General features: G+C 30.2%; 8 protein-coding genes across 13 annotated transcripts; 5 read left to right on the top strand and 3 right to left on the bottom strand.

The window, feature by feature from the left end:
- Positions 1 to 38: 38 nt before the first annotated feature.
- LOC122401580 (ribonuclease P protein subunit p40-like) lies at positions 39 to 3791 on the top strand. Of its 2 annotated transcripts, none has more exons than XM_043403801.1 (6): positions 39 to 241; positions 339 to 483; positions 795 to 959; positions 2934 to 3059; positions 3138 to 3314; positions 3451 to 3791. In XM_043403801.1, the coding sequence occupies exons 1-6, from the start codon at positions 122 to 124 to the stop codon at positions 3732 to 3734; spliced, it is 1017 nt and encodes a 338-aa protein (XP_043259736.1). In that variant the 5' UTR covers positions 39 to 121; the 3' UTR covers positions 3735 to 3791. The 2 variants fall into 2 exon arrangements, with proteins under 2 accessions (XP_043259736.1, XP_043259735.1); XM_043403800.1 differs by having other exon boundaries at positions 3138 to 3321; positions 3392 to 3789.
- LOC122401579 lies at positions 821 to 2770 on the top strand. The gene has a single exon (XM_043403799.1). The coding sequence runs from the start codon at positions 997 to 999 to the stop codon at positions 2560 to 2562; it is 1566 nt and encodes a 521-aa protein (XP_043259734.1). The 5' UTR covers positions 821 to 996; the 3' UTR covers positions 2563 to 2770.
- On the bottom strand, positions 3120 to 8934 carry LOC122401578 (kinesin-associated protein 3). 2 transcript variants are annotated; one of them, XM_043403796.1, is made up of 17 exons: positions 8811 to 8934; positions 8556 to 8673; positions 8278 to 8446; positions 7996 to 8202; positions 7789 to 7925; positions 7400 to 7724; positions 7147 to 7325; positions 6814 to 7083; positions 6522 to 6740; positions 6280 to 6445; positions 6072 to 6197; positions 5905 to 6009; positions 5699 to 5784; positions 5434 to 5620; positions 5262 to 5352; positions 5031 to 5172; positions 3120 to 3236 (listed from the first exon to the last, which is right to left on the bottom strand). In XM_043403796.1, the coding sequence occupies exons 1-16, from the start codon at positions 8834 to 8836 to the stop codon at positions 5034 to 5036; spliced, it is 2550 nt and encodes an 849-aa protein (XP_043259731.1). In that variant the 5' UTR covers positions 8837 to 8934; the 3' UTR covers positions 3120 to 3236; positions 5031 to 5033. The 2 variants fall into 2 exon arrangements, with proteins under 2 accessions (XP_043259731.1, XP_043259732.1); XM_043403797.1 differs by having other exon boundaries at positions 5911 to 6009.
- A 3340-nt stretch (positions 8935 to 12274) lies between these two features.
- On the top strand, positions 12275 to 14045 carry LOC122401571 (dehydrogenase/reductase SDR family member 4). Of its 2 annotated transcripts, XM_043403789.1 has the most exons (6): positions 12276 to 12581; positions 12693 to 12870; positions 12963 to 13187; positions 13299 to 13433; positions 13518 to 13689; positions 13906 to 14045. In XM_043403789.1, exons 1-5 carry the CDS (start codon positions 12469 to 12471, stop codon positions 13683 to 13685), a joined length of 819 nt encoding a protein of 272 aa, XP_043259724.1. In that variant the 5' UTR covers positions 12276 to 12468; the 3' UTR covers positions 13686 to 13689; positions 13906 to 14045. The 2 variants fall into 2 exon arrangements, with proteins under 2 accessions (XP_043259723.1, XP_043259724.1); XM_043403788.1 differs by lacking the exon at positions 13906 to 14045 and having other exon boundaries at positions 12275 to 12581; positions 13518 to 13807.
- On the bottom strand, positions 13776 to 15605 carry LOC122401570 (peptidyl-prolyl cis-trans isomerase E). 3 transcript variants are annotated; one of them, XM_043403784.1, is made up of 5 exons: positions 15492 to 15605; positions 15143 to 15290; positions 14902 to 15071; positions 14276 to 14635; positions 13776 to 14179 (listed from the first exon to the last, which is right to left on the bottom strand). In XM_043403784.1, the coding sequence occupies exons 2-5, from the start codon at positions 15174 to 15176 to the stop codon at positions 13862 to 13864; spliced, it is 882 nt and encodes a 293-aa protein (XP_043259719.1). In that variant the 5' UTR covers positions 15177 to 15290; positions 15492 to 15605; the 3' UTR covers positions 13776 to 13861. The 3 variants fall into 3 exon arrangements, with proteins under 3 accessions (XP_043259719.1, XP_043259720.1, XP_043259722.1); XM_043403785.1 differs by lacking the exon at positions 15492 to 15605 and adding an exon at positions 15317 to 15447 and having other exon boundaries at positions 15143 to 15205; XM_043403787.1 differs by lacking the exon at positions 15492 to 15605 and having other exon boundaries at positions 15147 to 15285.
- On the top strand, positions 15339 to 17245 carry LOC122401644 (succinate-semialdehyde dehydrogenase [NADP(+)] GabD). The gene is made up of 2 exons (XM_043403889.1): positions 15339 to 15487; positions 15693 to 17245. The coding sequence occupies exon 2, from the start codon at positions 15716 to 15718 to the stop codon at positions 17243 to 17245; it is 1530 nt and encodes a 509-aa protein (XP_043259824.1). The 5' UTR covers positions 15339 to 15487; positions 15693 to 15715.
- Positions 17246 to 17567: 322 nt separating this feature from the next.
- On the bottom strand, positions 17568 to 19901 carry LOC122401569 (lipid droplet-regulating VLDL assembly factor AUP1-like). Its single transcript, XM_043403783.1, has 3 exons — positions 19672 to 19901; positions 18226 to 19133; positions 17568 to 18135 (listed from the first exon to the last, which is right to left on the bottom strand). Exons 1-3 carry the CDS (start codon positions 19710 to 19712, stop codon positions 17900 to 17902), a joined length of 1185 nt encoding a protein of 394 aa, XP_043259718.1. The 5' UTR covers positions 19713 to 19901; the 3' UTR covers positions 17568 to 17899.
- Positions 19902 to 20933: 1032 nt separating this feature from the next.
- Positions 20934 to 23479, top strand: LOC122401567 (TBC1 domain family member 14-like). Its single transcript, XM_043403782.1, has one exon. It carries the CDS (start codon positions 21518 to 21520, stop codon positions 23393 to 23395), a length of 1878 nt encoding a protein of 625 aa, XP_043259717.1. The 5' UTR covers positions 20934 to 21517; the 3' UTR covers positions 23396 to 23479.
- Positions 23480 to 23702: the final 223 nt, after the last annotated feature.

Here is a 23702-nt window from a genome sequence, read left to right as displayed (position 1 = left end):
TTCACAAATACTTTTGAGAATTAAGCATTTATGTGATGATGCGGAGTGCACGTGAATATTTCCGCACAGTGATGTGAAAATAAGGACTTTTTAGTCTGAAAATAATTACTTTGTAATTAAAATGCTTAGTCCGGAAGTGTGGAATTTTAAACCACCTCAACATCATTTTTCAATAGAAAAAAGGGATTACAAGGAAACTGATCCACCGAATATAGTTGGCTCGCATTATTTTAACCATTCAGTACGTAAGAAATTAGTTGCAGTTAAGCATAATTTTATGAAGATTATGCTTTGAGAAATCTTTACATAATTCGAAATTACTGTTGGCTTTACGCCAGATATCTTTGGTGCTTCCTGACACAATCAGAATTCCGGATGAATTGCGGACTTGTATTTCGGAGGATTCAGACTACTATCGAATTAACGCAATCAATGTATTTGATTTAATAAATAAAGAATTTATAGAGGCATTTGTTAAGAAAGGTAAGGGAATTAAAACATACTACTTCAAATAATCAATTTATAATAATGTTCTATCATTATGTGTTTGATTAAGAATTAAATGATATTTAATTGTGAAGAAAAAAAATACTGTTTCATTTCTACATAAAAATTATGATACTGTTGTATTTTGTTAATAAGCTATATTGAAAACATTCATTTTTATCTTTATACTATAAATGGAAATGCTTATGGAATAGTGCCAGTATTTCAATTTTAAGAAATAGCTATCAACTGATCTTCCATTGTATAATAAATATGTGAAAAAGAATATATTTTAATATATTTTATAGGAGAATTGAATCTTCTGACAGTTGATAATAAAATAAATGTGGACAATTCAGTTGCCATTACACCAAGCGGACATTTAATATTATCATTATTAACAGAAGATTTTCAAACACTTGGCTTAGAAGGCACAGTTTCCTTCTTTGATCGTAAAGTACATACACGTTATGGTAAGTTTTAAGAAGGAAAATACTAAAGAAACTCAAAATGCCAAAAAAGCAACAAGTGCCTATGCTAGTGGATCTAGCATTATACTCCGTTGGGGAATTTGTGACTACTTTTGGTAGATACATGACAAAACTTATTTGCATGACATCCAAAACTAATCCAGAATGCGGATATACTAATTTGCATTCGATGTTAGAATTTATGAAACATTTATTGAACTGCAGTATACCTCGACACTTATATGATAAAATGTCCATTGCAGTGTTGACTGCTATTGTCAATTTAGTTAAAGAAACTAGAGGTACATATAATGATTTTGCATTAACTACAGCCTTTCTATCAGAAATGACAATTGTTCTCCGATTAACAGAAGTAGCTGTAGGTGCACATTTAAAAGCAATTGAATTTTCTGCTTGGCCTAAAATTATGCGACATGTACTTTATAATAAGTTGTATGATATGGTCGGGCTTGAAATTCTGGATTTAGGTTCAGGCTCAGCTGGTTGGAGAACATCAGACATTGAAAAAATTATTGCCAATGGAGTATCTGCTATGCCAAATTTAGTATGTTTTATTTTATGCTTTGACTGTACAGATAATATTATATTGGCCTTAGCTCAAAACTGTAAAAAACTGCAAAAGTTAGATGTAACTGCATCTAGATCTGTAACAGAGCGCAGCATTAGTCCCTTGCTTTCGTGTAAACATTTAAAACACATTAAGCTATGTAGAACCTCTATGACTATACCTGGTTATGCGAATCTCTTTTTAGAACATTCAAAAATAGAAGATATTGGCAGATGCGATGAATTTGGATATGTTTTAGAACATATTCATCGAAAAGACTTTAAAAGTTCCTTATGTGTAAGAACATTTGAGAGTCGAAATTTTAGTATGGAACATTTGTATCTTTTAGTTGATATATGTCCATATATTACAAGTCTTTGTTTACTACGCGATGAAAGAATTGGTGATTTAACAATTCTAGCTACTCTTGATTATTTAAAAGAATTAAAGCTCTTATCTTGTGATTTTTATGCCCATGGAATAAAGAAACTGTTGGAAATAAAAGGTTGTGCAATTATAAGTTTGCACTTGGAGCATGTAGAAGAAATCGATTTGAATGCACTTATATTGATAAGTCAGTACTGCCCAGATATAAGAGACCTAGTTTTTTACAATTGTGAATTCTTAGAACATGTAGCAGTTCATCCAAGAAAATTTACAATTCCACCATTCCAATTTTTAGAAAGAATCAAGTGTGTAGCAGAATGTGCAAACATGCATCTAGAATTTTTACTTTCTCATTGTATAAATATTAAATTCATACAACTGGGTTCATCCACTGGTATTGGAGACGAAACAATGGGAAGAATATTTTTGCAAAACTCAATGCGCAAATTAGAAGAGCTCAAAATATTATATAGCCATGATTTATCAATGAAAACTGTACAATTATTAATGCAAAATTGTGATAACTTACGACGTCTATCTGAATTAGAAAGTTGGCAAGGAATATCATCTGCAGAATTAAATAGTTTCAGAGAAGAGTTAAAAAACACTAATACAAATTTGGATACAAGTCCAAGTTTATCTTTTGCATAAGTGAAATAATGAAAATGAATAAATAATTATAAATAGTTTAAGAAGATATATTTTTTACAATATAGTGAAAAATAACAATACAATGATTGTATATGCATATTCATAAACTAATTGATTAATTAAACGAGAAACAGTTGAATGAAAAAAAGAATTTGTATTTTTTCTTAGTGTATATTAGAGAATAGTTTTGTCAGAAAATGTATTTAATAATAACTAAAAACTTTTAACGATTCACTAACGTAGGTTATATTGTAAATTCATGAATAAAGTTTGCATATTTTTTTCATATTTACATCAGTAATTTTAATCTTTATCAATTCTACTTTTCGTTTATTTTTCTTTTTTTTTTTACCGGTAATATAAATCAAAAGTCGTGACTATTGATTTAAATTCTGAAAGCTTTACTCCTGGCAAGAAGAATTACGAGCGTATTCGAACATCATTAAAGGAGCGTTTCAAACAAAAATTTGATGTGATTGTATCATGGAATCCACCAGGTAAATTATTATTATTTTTTTAATTTAATATGTTTGTACATATATTTTTTTTGTATGCAACTAGTTTTATTTTTGAAGATGAAAATCTATGCCCATCATCCGTAGCAGCATGGTTTCATGAACGTCAATACAATGTTGTTCTTTGTCATCAGACCTTTCAACAAAGAATTGAGTATTCTGTAAGAATACCAATAATTTCAGAGGAGTCCGATAATGATACTTTCTTTGAATGGCTTGGAATTTTCTGTGTTTCTGGTAATTTGTACGTACAAGATATGTTAGATCATTTGAAACGTGTGTAACGTGTATAACAACAAATCAATTTTGTTCAGGAAAAATAACAAAGAAAATGACTACACAAATACGTACACTTATCCATCGCCATTTATAGATATTGGACAGGTACAATATTTACAATGGACTGGCTTTTTTACAAGGAAACAAGTGACAAATTTTTATAGAGTTATAAAAAAATATATACTAACGCGACACACTTTACCATGGTGTGCTTTACATGTACAAGGATTTTTAGACAGCCCTATTAGCTGGAATTTGAAAGAACATTCGTTTTATACAGATGGTGACAATAGTTATACCATTGTATTTAGACCAACTGCTGATACTGTTATACGAAAAAGTTTGAGTTCAAATAACAAACCAAGATATTTTCAGTAATCATACACTTTACTAAATGTTGTTCAATAAAATAAATAAAAATTTTCTATGTGAAGAAACGAATTGTATTTTGCAATTTATACATAGAGATTAATAAACATCTATGAATAACATTTTTGGATATAACATTATTTTACATATATATTGCGTATTGTAAAGAAACAAATCATAAATGGAATGTGTATTCAGTAATCAACTAAAATAAAAAAAAAAGAAACAATAGATTGTATAAATTAATTCTGATTATAAGGGATTTAAATCATTCTGTTGTTATCTACAAATTTCTCGTTAGTAAATGTTGTGCTGTAAAAACACGTAGTACTATATTAATTTGTCAAAAATATACTAACAGTAATTATATGTAGTATTGCATATATTGTACATATTAGAAATACAGAATAAGAAAATCATTGCGTTATTAGTACAAAATGATTCTCCCGCTACTAGTCTCGAAATAAATGCCATCGTCTAAATGTTGCGGCGATAATCCCGTGAATGATTACACTCGTGATTCGATGAAGAAATCTGAATTTATTCTGTTTTCCCCTTGCAAATACAGTTGTCATCATCAACCGATCAACGAAGCAACAATGATATCGATCGTTTTATCAAGCTACGACTGTAAACATACTCGAGGTTATAGCCAGTGTTTAGGCGGCGGCATTCCTTTCAAGTCTACTGATTGAAGAATCACCTTGCAGTATTAATTACTTTATTAAGTTACTACTACGACTAGAAATCAATTTAAATTGAGCATTCAGATATAAATTAAATAAACTTGATAAAATAAAGTATAAAATACACCACAGTATGAGATCAAAGTAACTTATCACATAAGCAATTTTTAAAAGTTCCTAAAATTCCTTTGCAAATAAATATAGATTATATACTGTTATGAGATCAAAATAACTTATCGCATATACAGTTTTTAAAGTTCTGTAAAATTCATTTGTACATAAATAAATATAAACTGATCCATGTAAGGGTTGCCAAAGATGTCAATTTTGTTGCTGTAATATTGTAAAATGGTCACAGTCTAAAAATTACATGAAGTAAGAAGGCATAATCAGGCAGTAATGTATTTTTATACTTTTAGAAATGCTTTGCACAATAAAATATAAAAATGTACATATTTAATACATTTTTAAAACTATAATTAAACGTCGAACAAACGAAGCAACTATTACATGTATCGTTATTTATGTTTATAAAGACATTTTACGTAGGAATATATGGTTTCGAGATTAGATTAAACTTCTTATTATAACTAGTTTACAATCCTCTATAATATGTTACCTTTCATATTAATATATGGGAACTGTCTGATTCAGCAAATTTAACTTTGGTATTATAATAGAAATCTTCAATACCAGAACCAACAGACATACGAGATTTAGAACGTGCCATAAGTTCACCTATTTCATCAAAATCTTTGTACCTGATATCAAAATACAAAAACATATATCCATTTATAATTTAGTAAGCATTGTTATATCAAAATGAATTTAAAATGTATAGAAAAGTTACCTGCTAACAGGCCGACTTTGATTTTCAGATGATTCTGAAGAATTTTTCATAATAGAAAACCTGTCATCTGTAGTAAACGATGCTACATTGCCTATTACAAATTTAATACTGTTACAAACAATTGTAATTATACAAAACATATGATAGCAAATATATGGCAAAACATGTTTACCAGAAGGGAATAACATTGTATGTTTTAAAAGGTCACCATTCATAAATGGTGAGAGGCTGTCATCTTCTTCTGGTAACAAATGGTTTGTGGTATCATTCGTTATAGATTCGACCATTTCTAACCATTGCTGATTATGTGACCTAAACTTTTCCACTTTTATGCGAGCTGCCCAATTTTTATCACACATCTACACTCCCACAATTATTCAAATTTGATCAGTTATACTTAAATATCATTACTGATGGTAATTATTTAATATATTTACCGCAATGACATCCAAACATGTATCGCATACTTTCCTAATTGCTGGATTTTTATCATGCATCAGATCTATTAAATATCCAGGTGCTTCTACAAATAATATAAATATTTAAAAACACAAAACATATGAAAATGACCTATCTTCTATGCAGTATACCAACTTTATACTTGAACAATCTAGAAAGATGAAGCAGATAATTTGATTATTACCATTACCAGTCTCACGTATTAGATAGTCCCTTGTTGAATCGTGTTTAGATATTTGATAAAAGACATAAATTATTTGTAACACCATTTCATCATCCTCTTGTTTTGCTGTCATAATTATTTTGATTCAAAAATTGGCATTCATTCCATATTTTTAATATTATACAAACCTTTTAAAAGTTCAATGAGTGAAAGTAATATGTCAGCCTTGCATAATAAACGTGCACAATCTTCATCATAAGCTGCTGTACCCAAAAATATAACAATCTCAAGCACTAGATCATCTGATGATTTACCTATTTAAAGAAGGGAGTAATTATATTTAAAAATAAATTAGAATTATGAGAAAAATACACAAATTTTGAATAAACATGATACCTGGTACAAGATTATTGCGTATCCATGGAATCAAATCGCATCGATGGAGTATTTGTGAATAATCCAGGTCAGGTAATTCTAAATTGCCTAATACACCAATAACTTCTAATACAAAATCCTGAGAGTCTGATTGATTTAAGGCCATAGCAAAATCACCCACAAACTCCTAATAAATATCAAAAATAATTTATAATGTTTCATTTAAAAAACGACATGTTTTAGATAATGAAATAATTGCTTACTACAAAGCTCTCCTTAGTCGTATCATGCTGAGATATATTTCGAATCATTTTCATTATAAGAGGATCTTGATTTCTAAATGCTCTTTTTATAAGACCTTGCAAACGATTATTTTCAACCATGAGTTGGGCATTTTTGCTATTAATGGCTAGATTTATACCAAGTGCTATTAATTCCAATTTTGGTTGATCATCTTCAGCATTTAAAATCATATTTGTTACCTTAAAAATAATTACATATTATGTGAAATAATTTATATAAAATACGTGCTGAGTTTTTATTATGTAAATTTACCATCTGGACACATTCAGTATTTGTAAACATAGTCTTCACTTTGTCGTCCATACTAGTATGATATAATAATCCCAAAATTATTGTTTTATTCTTAATATCACTTTGACCAAGCAGTTTAATTAATTTTGGTAATAAACCAACTCTTATCATTTTTGCTCTAAGCTTTGCATCAAAAGAAAGATTGAACAATAATCTTAAAGTACTCAGTACCAGATCTGCATTATTACTCTGCAGAAGTCTCGGTATTTTTTCAATAATATTCCCTTCGGCCTAAAAAAAATAATAAATCAATATATGTAATTACATATATTGTTAGTAAAGACAAAATTTTACCATAAGATCTTTATTTTCACGAAATATGGATAATTTTTTTAAAAATGCAATGACAAGTATTAACAAGTCGGTATTTGTCCTATCCAATGTTTTAATCAGCATACCAATTACATTCTTCTTGCGCATTTTTCTTTCAACTTCCATATTTTCAGCAATATTTAATAATAAATAAAAGGCCACTGTAATACAAATTTTTATGCAATATTTGAAATATAATAGAAATATTGAAAAACAAAATAGCAAAATAGCAAACCTCGTAACAGTTGTTCTTGTTTTTTTATTAAACTTTTGAATTTCTTACGACTTTTTTCAAGTTCCTCTTTTAATTTCTTTATATCACTTTCTGTTACAACAGAAATTTCATTAGATCTTTTTTTAATTTCGTAATTTAAAGGACCATCAGTATTCCAAATATCATCAACAATTTTCGTCTTCTTGTCACAGTTATCATTTCCACTTGAAAAAAACGTTAAACCTGTAGTACTTTCAAAATGACGCCTACGTTTCTCCATATCCTCTTTCCATTGATCATACCGTCGTAATTCAAAGTCTATTATATCCATACACAAAGATCCAATCTAGATGTAAAAAATGAATTGCTAAATATATTTATGTTTTTACATTCATCTTACTCTTACTTACTCTGTATTCAAGAACAATATTGTGAAATTGACTGTATGTCGAAAAACAAAAAAAAATATAGACAATATTTGTGGAGAGTTCTATGCTACGTCTCCAGTCTTCTCTCAAAACTCTAGCTAAAGCACTCAGCAGAGACTCTAAGGAAATAAATATAAATTATGTATCTTAAAATTAATAAATAATTAATTGCAACAAAATATTTAATACCATTTTTTGTTAATTCGTGAAGATTATCGGGTACCCTTGCTAATTGTAAAATCAATGATGAACCTCTAATTTTTCCAGGTATCTCTTCATATAACAATTCAATATAACTATCAACATTACTGATGACAGCACGTTCTATTTCCCCATTATCTACAGACAATGAATTTGATGATGCTGGTCTTGAAGGTTGAGAATTATTATCATTACCTAGATTAAAAAATATTGTGCAATTAAGAAATAAATAGAATACTATAACAATTTCATCTATGGATAGAAACTTACTTATAGAACTATCATTTGTTCGTCGATTTTGAAGATAATAAATTAATTGTTCTACTTCTCGAAGCTTTGATTCGTGTATTAAAGAACATTTTTCTATCACTTCTTTAGCTAGAAGTAATACATTGGTATCTGCATTTAAACTTTTTAATCGAATTATTTTTTGACATTCCTATAAAAACAATTAGGCAAATCGTAAAGTTTCTTTAAGTTAACATTATAATATAAGTAATAAATATACCAAGTAATGATAATGTCAAACAATAATTAAAAAATCGTACTTTACGATCTCCCAACATAGGATCTCCCAATTCACCTAAAATTAATGCTTCAACATCGTAATTTACGACTAAGGCTTTCTCTGTTGGGTGCACATCCAATGTGCCAGATCTTACTTTTCTAAACATTAAAAATACATTCACTGTACGTATCTGTCAAACGCTATTTAACATAGTGTAAAATAGTTTTAAATCTATATCAAATTTTCATGATAATTGTATATGATTAATACGAAGTGTATATAATGAATCACCTACCGTTTCAGAAACTTTGCTTCATCCATTTTAATATTTTATTTATAATTTAAACATAAGAATACACCTGTTTAATCAATTTCTCTTTTTTGGTAATTGATTTATCTTCATGGAACGAAAACTAAATATAGAACCATCGATAATAAATCGTGTAAGATTCCTGTTCTGTTATTGTCAATTATGCTATGGAAACGCTTTTAAAACTCATCACTAGAAGGCTACGAAAAGCAGTCGACTCTCGTAAGTGTTTCACTAGCCCTCAAATAGTGATTTCCATATACTGCATATAACTAACCAACCCTAACCTAGGAATATATTCTTATGTCTATGCTTGAAATACACAAACTGATAAGCAGTAATATGTACGTAGGTACTAAGGAGACTGACACAAAACAAGAAAGTGAAGCTTTTGCGCAGTAAGGTGTAAGTAGAAGAGAGAGCATGCCGCCATCTTAAGATCTGAATTCGCACTTGCTACAACGAGCTAAACAAAATAACAATTTTTGTTTTCTAATATATGTTAATTCGATTAATTGCACATTTTAATTATTTAAAATTTTATAATCCTCCAAAAATAATGAAAAACAGACTCTAAAACCTTTATATTTTTAATACTATTTTATTAACAATTTAATATTAACACTGTGATATAGTACTCTATTATGCTGATATTGAATTAAATGTTGAATTGGCAATGGATTAAAAAAATGATAAAATGAATAAGGCAGAAAACCTCACATCCATACAAATAAGATATTTATATTATTTATACATTTTTATATTTGTATTATAGTACTATATAACCATACGAATAATTTGTCATACAGTTGAATTATTTTTAATAGGAATGTTTAATCTTTAACCCCTTCATCTACAACAACGTGTCAGATTTATGGTAAAGAAAGTAGGCCAAACTTGAAAACCATGGGTGAGAACCATAATATGTCAATCGGACTAAATGTAAACAATACATACCGGGCTTGCAATTTCAAAAACGATAAAATACAATTACATCACTAAAAAGCATATCATAATTCAGAATGTTCAGCTGTACCATAAAGTGGCTTAATATGTAGTCAACCCTGCTGTTGACTATAGCCTGTACCATTGGAACTTAAATCATTGAGCAAGGGGTTAAATATTAAAGTATAATAATACAATATATTACATTGTACTATGAAAAAATACATAGTATTACACTATTACCTACTTTGTTATTAAATACATTTATATTACATGATCTGGAACAATATCAACATTAATTAATTACAAGTACATCACTTTATACCCTAAACAACATTCTATCAACAGTGTCCAGCAGATTCAATATGATATAATACACACCTTCTCAAAATAAAGCATTATACCTCTGGATTTAGCGACTTCTGATATTCTTGAAATTGTTTTCTAGTTTCTCGATTTGATTGCAATAGTTTATTTAATTCTGCATGTATAACATCATTTTTATGTTCAATCTTATCCAAAGCAGAATTGAGTTCATCTAATTGAGTTTTTAGTGCCTCAAATTCTACAATTACAATAATTTACGTCGTAAGAAGACATTTGAATGTGTATGCTTTGTACTAGATGATTAAAAACATGTTATGTAGTTTTTTAAAGAAAAATATATATTTACCATAATCATTACAATTCGCCATGATTTCCTCAATTTCCCATTCATTTTCATCATTATTATGATGATTTTCTTTTGGCTGCACTGTGTTTTTAACCATATTGCTATCTGCCATTTACATTAACTATATTAGAGTATCAGTATTGCCAAAGTCGTCACAGAGCAGTAGTGTTACTAGATGACAGACTACTGCTGAAATTTTTCGACGAAAAAAAAAATTTCAAATCATTCTGGAAAAATTATTTTCGGTTGCGGGGGTCAATTACAATCATTTTTGGTCAATAGACATACCCCCGAAATCCTACGCACTTTTTGAAATATTTGATTTACTGAAAAGTTACGAGTTATTTCGGTTGGACTTTGCTTTCTATAGTGGAGGCAGTGATACCAGAAAAGCACCGTCGGGTGCACACTCGACACATGCTAGATACGCGTACGTGAGCTCGTGGAATTTCGGAAAGACGACAAAGGCAAACTGACGCATGCCCTCTTTCTCGATTCTCCGAAGCTGCCCGAAGTAATTTCGGACCGCTTCGCGGGAGTCGAGAGAGAAAGGCTCACATTTGCCTTCTCGCTCTTAACAACTGAAATCCGACCTGCAGTCAATGGCATACGATTTGGATTCTTGAGCCGAGATTCTCGACTGCCCAGGCATTTTTACTTTCCGACCTATGTAGGCGCACATAAGCAAAGTACCCATAATGAAAAAAAAATTATGTAAAATTTATTTTACGGAAATACACGTTTTAAGACCTCCTGATCATATTTTAATTATTGAAAAAAAAGAAATTTTTTTTTATTCCCATGTATGAGCACACATATGTATATTATTAATACGATTGAGTATAAATAGCTAAATGAATTTAAATGAAACTTTACATTTAAGTTTTATGTTCCATATGTGTGCTCATACATGGGAATAAAAAAAAATTTCTTTTTTTTCAATAATTAAAATATGATCAGGAGGTCTTAAAACGTGTATTTCCGTAAAATAAATTTTACATAATTTTTTTTTCATTATGGGTACTTTGCTTATGTGCGCCTACATAGGTCGGAAAGTAAAAATGCCTGGGCAGTCGAGAATCTCGGCTCAAGAATCCAAATCGTATGCCATTGACTGCAGGTCGGATTTCAGTTGTTAAGAGCGAGAAGGCAAATGTGAGCCTTTCTCTCTCGACTCCTACGAAGCGGTCCGAAATTACTTCGGGCAGCTTCGGAGAATCGAGAAAGAGGGCATGCGTCAGTTTGCCTTTGTCGTCTTTCCGAAACTCCACGAGCTCACGTACGCGTATCTAGCATGTGTGAGTGTGCACCCGACGGTGCTTTTCTGGGATCACTGAGTGGAGGGTACACTACTGTTTATCATTTGGACAATTTATAACGATATGGCCTTGACCATTACAACGAAAGCAGTATGACTTATCTGTGATTACAAATATTTTATATTGTGCTTCTTAGGTACACAGAATTGGATCGCCGCTAACCCTAAACATAAACAAAATACTTAACAGTAGTATTCGTGGATTTAAATCTTATCGCTACAATAGCTAGAAGCAAATAATCAACGTATTGTTTTTAATATAAATAGAATTTACAGTAATCCCTGCTTTGACATGTAAACATATGCCCACTCAGCTCACTTCCCGCCAATTCTTGAAAATCTTGTGGTGAGCTTCAAGCGTGCCGAACATGCCAAAATTTGACAACGATCGTTATCGATTGTTGATCAAAATGAAACATTTCTAGCTCAAGCTCAAATTCGCGATTGCATATACCAGATACAGTATTTAATTCACACTCATTACTTCTTTGCTTTGTTGAATTCACAGAAGTTACTTTTTCGGATAAAAGTTGGCATGCAGTCCGAGATTGCAGATACTAAAACAATCTGCACTGTCATTATAACGTAATTTTACAAATTCTTTTACGATAACGATCGTTAAATATGTATCTACATTTTGCCAGTGTTTAAAAGAATACGTACTCTCAAGTAATCTAACCATATTTAGATTTTTATTGTGTATCATAATGTTGCGCATTCCGGTAAGACAAAATGTACGAAAATTTAGCATTAATGGATCAACGGTAAAATGTAACCGATTAAATGGAAAAATAGCAATTGTAACAGCATCGACAGAAGGGTAAGTTAAGTTAGTGAATATAATTTGACAATGTAATTTGTGTTATCACATATAAAGAATTATATTTGCAATTAGTTAAATATAACGTTTGAATTAAATATGTACATACAGAATTGGTTTTGCAATTGCAAAACGTTTAGCTGAAGAAGGTGCTAGGGTAATGATTAGCAGTCGCAAAGAATCAAATGTAAAGAAAGCCGTAGAAAAACTTAAATCTGAAGGATTAGAAGTTTCTGGTGTTATATGCCATGTCGGTAAAAAAGAAGATAGAAAAGTTCTATTTGAACAAGTGAGTTGCAATCTTAAACTATGGTTTAGATTAAAACATAAGCTCCATTTATTTATGAGATACATAATTTATTAATAATAATAATGCTGTAGACAAAAAAAGAATTTGGTGGTTTAGATATTCTTGTATCAAATGCAGGAGTAAATCCTAGCGTAGGTAGTCTTTTTGATACTTCGGAAGAAATATGGGACAAAATCTTTGATATTAATGTAAAAAGTAGCTTTCTTCTAATGCAAGAATCTTTACCACTTTTGAGACTGAGTAAATCACCTTCAATGATCCTTATATCTTCAATATCAGCATATCAACCAATTACTGTAAGTAGCTATGTGCTTCTTCCTCAATACTATGTTCACAATGAATTTGTACGTTCTTATAAATAACTTATATATATGTATATACAAATTTATATGTATTTTGAATCTTAGTTATTAGGTACATATGCTGTTAGTAAAACAGCATTATTAGGTCTAAATAATATAGCTGCTGCTACTCTTGCATCAGAAGGAATTCGTGTCAATTGTATAGCACCTGGTGTTATAAAAACTAAATTTTCGCAAACAGTATGTGTTTACATGTTCTTTTATCAACTATGTTCTTATATGTAACAAGTATCTACGAAAAGTACATTTGTTTATATTTGCTAGATTGTTGAAGGCGCTATAGGAGAAGCAACTTTATCCACAGTACCAATGCAAAAATTTGGCGAACCAAACGATGTAGCAGGAGTTGCTGCATTTTTAGCTAGTGATGATGCTGCTTATATTACTGGTGAAACTATTGTTCCTTCAGGTGGAATGCAATCCAGACTTTAAAATAGTACAAAAAATATTTTCTACTTTAAGATATAATTTTTTTTATCCATTTGAAGACACTATGCTAATTTTTTAAAAATGTTATTTTTACTAATAAATTTATATCTTCAATACAAAATCTACATTGTTATTGTTATAAATTAATAATGATAAGTTTAAAATTGTTTTTGAATTATTTAAGTTAATTCACCACATGCTGTTATAACAATTTTTTGTGTAGGAATGCCTGATGTTGTTCCACATTTTTCCATTTTTTTTAAAACATCTAAACCACTAAGAACATGACCAAATACTACATGTTTTCCATTTAACCAATCTGTACGTGCTGTACATATGAAGAATTGTGACCCATTTGTATTTGGTCCAGAATTTGCCATTGATAAAGTACCAGGTCCTGTATGTTTCAATTCAAAATTCTCATCATCAAACTTATTTCCATAAATTGATTTCCCCCCTGTTCCATTATGATTGGTGAAGTCTCCTCCTTGACACATCTAAGTTTATATAAGAAATAATCGTTATATGATTTTATTTCTTATATGAAATCTATGTTAATTCTAGGTTACATATAACGAATATACAAAGGATACAAAATCTGGAATAATTCTATGGATGGTGCTTCCTTGATACCCATATCCCTTTTCATGAGTACAAAGGGCACGAAAATTTTCAGCAGTTTTTGGTACAATGTCAGCTCTTAGCATCATAATAATTCTACCTAATTCTTGTTTTCCAATACTAATATCAAAATAAACTTGAGGATTTTGTTTTCCTTTCTTAGACTGTATTACATCGTTTGACTTTGCATTTTCATCACTTTTAAGTGTTTCGCCTGCATGCTCTTGCAGCCATGCATCATCAGCCCAGACAGGTTTTGATGAACCTTCCTTTATCTTTTGTGGTTTTGCAATGTTTACTCTTATTGTTCTTCCAAACAGCTCAGAATCATTCTGTTTATCAAAAATAAAATTTGACAAATGTAAGGATTAAACGATCAGAGCTTAGATAGATAAGTATGATTAATTCTTAATCTACTTTGAAATACAACGTGTATTAATATTTTTTATGCTGAAACAAACATGTTTTAATAATCACAGTTATATATAAAAGAATTTTATAATAACATGTTTGCAACATAAAATTACATTTTAATTATTTTTGGTATAAGACTGTCATTAAATAATTCACAAACACATGTATTGTTTTATATATATACCATATTATCAATTGCTGCTGCTGCATCTTCTGCACTTTCAAATTCAATGAAGGCAAATCCTCTATGTTTTTCTGACTCATAATCTAGTGGTATTTGTACGTCAACAATTTCGCCAAAAGGTATGAATGCCGCATGTAATACTTTTTCATCCACTTCTTCGGCTAAACCGCCTAAATATACAATAAACATTACGAAGTTTAATGTAGGTTATGTTAATAAATCGCAACAAATTACTGCGTACCTACGTATATAGTTCTCTTGGTATTCGTACTCATAGTAGACAAAATATTTGTATACTTCTTGTCTGTTTGAAAATGATATTCGAACAAACAATTAAATCCGATAACAATTATACTGACAATAAGGCGCCGACGCGCCGGCAACTTACACTGTGAAACAAACAATATGTACTTACACTGAACACGTATAAGACCATTAATCTGAGTAACGTAGCCATAAGTTATATAAGGTCAATTTGTTGATAAAATTGATAACATGAATTGAGAGCGTCACTTTAGAATAACCATTTATAAACGAACGTGATATTCGATTCACTCATAAGTGTCACAGCACGTCTTTGGCATACGTACGTATAAATTATGAATTATTAAACGAATAATGTTCGTGTATTTTTTCTTATTATCAGTTCATTTTATGTTTGGTAGAACATGAAATACAGTTAGTTCTTAGTTGTTCCGTTTTTAAGTACTGTTGTTATATTGCTAATAAGTAATTTATTGCTTCTTACTTTTTTTACTTTGTATAATTTACCATAAATGTTTATATTACAGATTGATATTTATTTTCCAAAACAATGTTTCACAGTGTATTTACATTACAAAAAGGAATTCCCTATCATGCTTTAACATTAAGTCGATCAATGCATCTTTTAAGAAATTTGGCGTATGTAGATGGGAAATGGATAGAAGCAAACAAGAAAAGAACATTTCCTGTTCACAATCCTGTTGATAAATCTGTTATTAATAATATTCCTGATATGGATGTTGAAGACACACGATTAGCAATTAATGCAGCATCTAAAGCTTTTGAATCTTATTGTACAACAACACCAAAAGAACGAAGCATTTTACTCAGAGAATGGTACAATCTAATGGTGAAACATGCAGAAGACTTGGCACAAATTTTGACCAAAGAAAATGGGAAATCTCTTGTTGAATCTAGAGCAGAAATTAAATATGGAAATTCATTTATAGAGTGGTTTTCAGAAGAAGCTAGAAGAGTTGATGGAGAAGTTTTGCAGGAAGGAAATCCTAATAAACACATGGTTTTATTGAGACAACCAGTGGGTGTAGCTGCTTTAATTACACCATGGAATTTTCCACATGCCATGATTACTCGCAAAGCAGGTGCTGCTTTATCTGTTGGGTGCACATGTGTAGTGAAACCATCCGAAGACACTCCTCTCACTGCTTTAGCAATAGCTGATCTTGCAGAACAGGCAGGCTTTCCCCATGGAATCTTCAATGTGCTTACAACAAGTCAACAAAATTCTCCCGCTATGGGTAAAGAATTATGTGAAAATCCTAAAGTAAGAGTTATTTCGTTTACTGGTTCAACGCCTGTAGGAAAAATTTTATACAGACAGTGTGCTTCAACAATGAAACGACTTAGTCTTGAATTAGGAGGTAATGCACCATTTATTGTTTTTGACTCTGCAAATTTGGATTTGGCTGTATCAGGTGCCATGGCAAGTAAATTTCGTAATACTGGCCAAACATGTGTCTCTGCAAATAGATTCTTTGTACAAGCTGGAATATTTGATAAATTTGTTGAAATGATTTTGGCAAAGATTAAAAGTGATATTAAAATGGGCGATGGCAGCAAGAATGAAGTTACACATGGGCCTCTTACTAAAGAAAATCAATTAAACATTGTGCATGGATTAGTTACTGATGCAGTACAAAAAGGAGCAAAAGTACACTGTGGTGCTACTCCATTACCTGAATTAGGACCACTATTTTATGCTCCTACGCTCATAACAAATGTATCTAAAGAAATGGAAATATATAACAAAGAAATTTTTGGTCCAGTAGCTGTTATTAATAAATTTGATAGCGAACATGAAGTTATACAAAAGGCTAATAATACTCCAGCAGGTTTGGCTGGATACTTTTATTCATCAGACTTATCACAAATATTCAGAGTAGTAAGAAAATTAGAAGTTGGGATGATTGGTGTGAATGAAGGATTGATTTCTACTGCAGAGGCAGCTTTTGGAGGAGTAAAGGAATCAGGTATAGGAAGGGAGGGATCTAGACATGGTGTAGATGATTTTCTTGATATAAAGTATGTATGTATAGGAAATCTTAAAAACCATTGCTAAATCTAAAAATGAATCAAAGTAGGTAACACAATATTATCTTACTGTGTTTCTTTTTATTACAAATTTAGTAAAATAAAATCAGTTGTTTGGAATTTAAATATATTCAAAAATAATATATTTTTGTGATATATTACTAAAAATAATAATTTAGAATAATTAAATAATAGTAGTTGCACAATCTACTATTTATGAAACTGAATGTCTTCCAATTTTTTATAATAGTTTATAATTATAAGAATATTTTAAGTAATGTAAGGCAGCATAAATAACAGAATATAAATGTAATGCATTTGTTGTGTTATACATAATAATTTAACAAAGGTAATGAAAAATATTTAAATTAATAATAGTTTAGGGTATTTATTTTTTTGCATGATTGACATATAAAAATTCACTTTATTTATATAATAATTAGTAATAACAGTTGAGAACATGTTAAGTTATTGAGAACGCAGTCTTCCAAAGGGTGCTATTTTTAATACTCTAAAATATATATATATATATAGAAAGGATAGATAACTGTAGAATATGTAATTGTATTTTAGAAATAAAATTATATTTATATTATGTAATAGTAAATACACATATGGTAAAACATTACATATTTGTTTTCAATGAAGATACAATGATCACAATAAAACTGCAGTAAGAATGTCAGCACATTTTAAGTCCATGTTTTTGTATGTACCTTTCCCTAGCTTCTTTTATCATTTTAGCTTTTCTTTCCTGAAAGGAAGAAGATCCTAAATTACTATTATCTTTAATCGTGCTTGTTTGTAATTGGTTATACGATGCTGATGGTGTAATAGTTGTTTGAGTTGATTCTGGAGTATAAGTAACTATGCCATCCAGTATATTGGCAATTGTAATGTCAACATTACGTGTTTTCACTGAAATAATTATTATCAACTTTATTAAAGTTGACCTTATTAAATAGTAAAAGTGATAATCATTAGACTACTAATTGTATATTTACATACAGAGATCTCTGAGAATCACATTATGAGGGACCAATGGAAGCACTTCACTGACTTGTCGTAACATTCTTTGTATTTCACTATTATGTATGACCTGTGAATTTAATGAACTTCTCCTATTGAGTCTTCTGTTTTGTGTTTTTTCCATTATGCAGCGTTTTTCAAATTCTGCTTTATCTGATACAGTGTGACAACTTATTTCAAGTCCAAGACTGGTTGCTATGTCTTTTTCTACTTCGCGTGCCAGTACTTCACAATCCACATTTTTCTTAATTTTCAGGTACTTAAATGTGAAGACTGTGTAAGGAACGAACATAAACCAAAAGATATCTGTCCACCATGTGGATCCCAATGAGGTAACATGAATAGGTATGAATTCTGGTCTCCATGTTTTAATTGTAACTGGCTGAACAGATGTTTCAATAACAAATGGCCAGGAGTTGAATTTTAACAGGGCTACACGACTATTGGTTATACCAAATTCAGGTTGTAGCACAATATTGCTTTTTGAAGTAGAAAGAAACTGTTTAATATTGGCAATTAGAGCTTCTTTATTACTCATATCCATTATTTGTAGACCTAATGCATTGCCAAGAACATTAGGTAAATCCCATACACTAGGAGTTAGTGCTTGTGTAGCTTTATATAATGCAAAGTGATCCAAAACTGAGACATTATTGGCAATTATGATTCTTGTTTGTTTGTCTCCAACTTTAGCCTCAGAAATTTTTACCATAATGCCAAAAGCAAAACTAAATCCATGATTCAAGAATATTCTACGAGTATTGCAATCAGGTAATAACGATGCAAGAAGCCACAGTTGTAAAACAGTTAAAAATCGTAGCAATACAAGTAAAAGACCCACTGGGGTATATAGAAATATAAGTAGAAGGCACCAACCACTGGGAAACCTAAATAATGTATTCAGTTTCAATATCATTATAATATTCATTTAAATATCACTTGAAACAATAATTAATACCATTTAAATCAATATCACCTAATTTTATTAATAATATAAAAATTGTTCCACCCAATTATGAAATTTTAATTGTGTTAATTATTAATAATGTTACTTGTAAATACCAAATGTTTTTCTTATATTTATACTATTGTGAAACAGTTGACATATATAATAAAAATATATATTTAACTAGACTTGTGCAATATAAGTTGTTATAGATAATAGATACCAGAATATACATTTTATAAGCTAACATACCAATATCATACACCAATATTTTTTAATTTACAGATATTACAATTCGAATAATGTTTTATATGTTCACATAGCATCCATATGTTAATAATACAAAGTCCATTACTCCATAAAATTAATTACAATCATTGTTATACATTGATATTACAATTCATTATTAAAAATATGTAACAAGAATATTATTAATGAAACATTATTCAAAGACTATTGTTTATAGATGGTTACTTTACCTGCTTTTATCAAATAAATTCTGAATATCAATTTGTGACATTTCTTACAACAAACATTTGTTATGTTGAAGAATTCACACTTAATAATTATATTTCACTGCAATAGTCGCAATCGTTTATTAAAATCAGACAATGACACGACTGATATTTAACCTTTTTTTAACCTGCTTTCCAGTACCTTCTCAATTAATACGAATTTTCGTTTTCATCAATTTCTGCAATCAGCTGTTTTGACATAAGTCACCTAGGGATTTTTACTATAAAGTAAAGTATAGAGTATTACAACTGTAGTGTAAATAAAACCACCTGACTGCGAGAGAATCTTATTGGTCTGACATGTCTGGCACCGTCTAGTCTATTGTACGAAACTAGCCATGCTGAGCGAGAGAGAGAGAGCAAAGCTATATCTGTGAGAGTCGGATTTTGTACTAGATAGACAAAGATGTACAAATGTTACGTACTTTTTCTATCAAGTGCAAACTTAGACTCTCACGGTTTTACTGTTTTTCGTTCTGCATGGCTGGTACTGGAGTTGACTATGATAGAGTCAATGAAAAATCGGAACATGAGAAGATTTCACAAATAGTTAAAATACCGATGACAGAGCTTCCATTGGAGCATCGATGTAAAAGTTAAAACTTTCAAAAGTAACTAACATCATTATTATTTATATATATAAATAATAAATTGTATAAATTATATTGCATTCGTATCTATTCGAGGCATAATCCTTGCCATTTTGCCTTTAATCCAATTTAGTCCAATCACGATAATGAGATGTTTCTTACAGCTAAATATCATCTTGAAAATTTAATAAAAATAATTTTATATAGAGATAATATATATTTTTGTATTATTCTATTCATATCATTTACATTAATCTATGATAAATTCGTATGTTTATTGTATTTTAAGTATGTAGTTTATTTATATTTTACGTTACAGTTATATATCTTAAATATATGTAAAGATTGGGATATTCTTGATAATAGTATAATATATAAAGTACATTGAATTATTTATCAATTAAAGTTATCAATGTAACGACAAAGAATGGTAACGTGATCACGTGATTTCGTTACTGTGGCAATGGTAAAGATTTATGATCGCACATAAGAAATTTTTCTATTTCTCACAGTTTATTATATGTGCATATATGCATATATATACAACCAGTAGTTAGAATATATTTATTCTAACTAGAATATGAGGTGAAAGTTTATTGGATGTTTTTATTACGTTTGTAAATAGAAGAGTGTAAAACTCTGTTTGATATGTCACTGCACACATATACACGTCTGTCAGTTTCGATTCAGTGTCAAGTTTCTCTCGCAATATCGCACAATATCATTATGTTAAATATATATTGATAGAGCTGTATCGCTTTATATTAATGTTACTATTCTTTTTATATAAAGCGAGACTACTGTTCTTTAATATTTCTCAACGCAACGAATGCAACGAAAGATATTTACGAACGCAAAAGCTGCATGTATTTCTTCATTACGGCTAGTCAATTTAATTAACGAACGTAGTCGTTAAACTTATTTCTTTTTATCACTCATGATAAAATACAATCCACGAGGTAGTTATCACCTAAAATTATTTTACAATTGGAAATTCTTATATTGTGATAACTATGCTGAAACTCAGCAAATCTTACGTGCGGTTGGTTTTTCATCATATCGTTGATACGATTAAAAATAACAACGATATACATTTATAGTGTAATTAAACAATGACAAAAAAATATGCATAAATATAAGTCTACCGCTATCATATACGAACGAGTGATCCACGAGTGGTTTGTCTGCACCGAAAGATTATTTAATGTGTTAAAAAGGTTATGAAAAGAGCAATAATCATGAAGAGTCCTGTACCTCAACATGTAAATGGAAATAATCATCCTGTTTCATCACAGAATGTATCTCCCTGTATTGTATCTCGTTATGGAAATGTGACTAATAATTATCAGGTACTGAAAGTATCTGGACGAGATTCTAACTGTTATATTGCAAACAATATTGTTCCAAAAGTTGGTAGACAACAGTTGGTGTCATTAAATGGAGATTCAATATCCTGTAACAGTGTGAATATCAATGAGGCTTTGGCATGCGATGTGGCTTCCATGCCTGCTGTAAAAACCAAGGCATTGTGTGTTCATATTCGAGAAAATAAATGGTACGATGCTGGTAATATAGTTTCTGTAGGAGTTGCTGGAACTAGTTTAAATCATGCATTGGAGAGTATGTCTATAGCTTATAATCCTACTACAAAGCAACTATATTCTCTGGAAGAAATAAATGTTTCTAATGATGCACAACTTGATTGTAAATCACAATATTTAAATTCTCCTTGTGATCATAAAGAAGAATCTGTAAATGGGATTTCCAAAGTTGAAGAGGACAAATATATCAGATTGGAAGGTGGTAGTGCAAGCAGTAGCCCCAGAAACAGTTTACCACGTTCTTGTAGTAGCACTGTCTCTTCTCTCAGTGAAGTTTCTCCTTCTGGAAGTTTTTTGAGTTCTGATGAACAAGTTGCAGAAAAAGTTGAAAAGTCCAAACGTTGGGGATTGAATACAATTTTTTCAAAAAATGTCTTTTTATGGAAAAACAAAGATTCTCAACAATCTACACCTACAAGCAGTCCATCAAGAAATATAGATAAGGTAGGAGGAAGTTTAGCTCTAATTCAACAGCCAAGACCAGCAAATCTACCAGCAAAGAATGCCATTGAGGAGGAACGTCATCGCAAACAATATAATGCCATTCTGGAAGCAGCAAAAAAGAGAGAATTACGAGAAGAGAAAGAACGTAAACATCAAAGAGAACTACAGCTTAAAGAAGAAGAAAGATTAGCAGAAGATTCTCATACTTGGAATGAATACGTTCTTCCCAAATTTGAAAGTATTAAAAATACAAAAAAGGTACGTGAATTATGGTGGCGTGGTCTTCCACCCAGTGTTCGTGGCAAAGTGTGGAAGTTAGCAATTCCAAATAATTTAAATATAACAACGCACCTTTACCATATATGTTTGGACAAAGCATTGTCAAGTCCTGTTAGTGACGCATTAGCAGCAATCAAATTAGATGTATCTCGTACCTTTCCTACCTTATGTGTCTTTCAAGAAGGTGGACCACTATCCAATAGCCTTCAAGGTATTTTGGCAGCCTATGCAGTTTATAGGCCTGATGTAGGTTATGTACAAGGTATGAGTTTTGTGGGTGCTATATTGTCATTGAACATGGAACCTCCAGATGCCTTTATTTGCTTTGCTAATTTATTAAATCATCCCTGTCACAGGGCTGCTTTTACATTAGATCAGAAACAAATGGATAGTTATTACAGAGTATATTCTAATGCGCTTGCACATAAGTTGCCAAAAGTCTTTTTCCACTTTACAGTAGCTGGTCTTAGTCCAGATTTATATTTGTTGGATTGGTTGTATACTATATATGCCAAAGCAATGCCTCTGGACGTTGCTTGTAGAATCTGGGATGTTTTCCTCAGAGATGGAGATGAGTTCCTTTTTAGAACAGCACTTGGTGTATTACACTTGTATCAAGAAGAACTATTAAAAATGGATTTTGTACATGGAGCACAATTTCTTACTAGATTGCCAGAAAACTTACAGGCAGAAGCTTTATTCAACAGTATTAGTCAAATGTCTACTACTGTCGGAACAACAACGTTCCAGCAAATGTTAGTTCAATTTTCTTAATTGTAATTTTATAAATTACAATGAGGAATGTAGAAAAATAGTCAGATTTAAAAGAATGAATCTCAAATACTATTTTTGTTACTGTGGCCAATAAAAGATATTTTCTATGCTGAAAATTTAAATATCATTTATATGAGTTTTAAAAGATTAAATATTGCATAATCCTAAAACATGACTCATTATGTTTCTATAATTACAGTAAATGAACATTGAAAGTCTTTCCTACTAAAAATTGATTAGCAATTAGTATCATTAAGGTTTAATGTCTTAGTTAAATCAATTCTTTAAATGTATACCTTCTATTTGA

The sequence above is a fragment of the Colletes gigas genome, unplaced genomic scaffold (assembly GCF_013123115.1).
Source record: "Colletes gigas isolate AHSC1104 unplaced genomic scaffold, ASM1312311v1 Colletes_gigas_Sc00026, whole genome shotgun sequence".
NCBI classification, from domain to species: Eukaryota; Metazoa; Arthropoda; class Insecta; order Hymenoptera; family Colletidae; genus Colletes; species Colletes gigas.
Note: the sequence above shows the minus strand (reverse complement) of the source record. Positions and strands in the feature narration are given on the sequence as shown.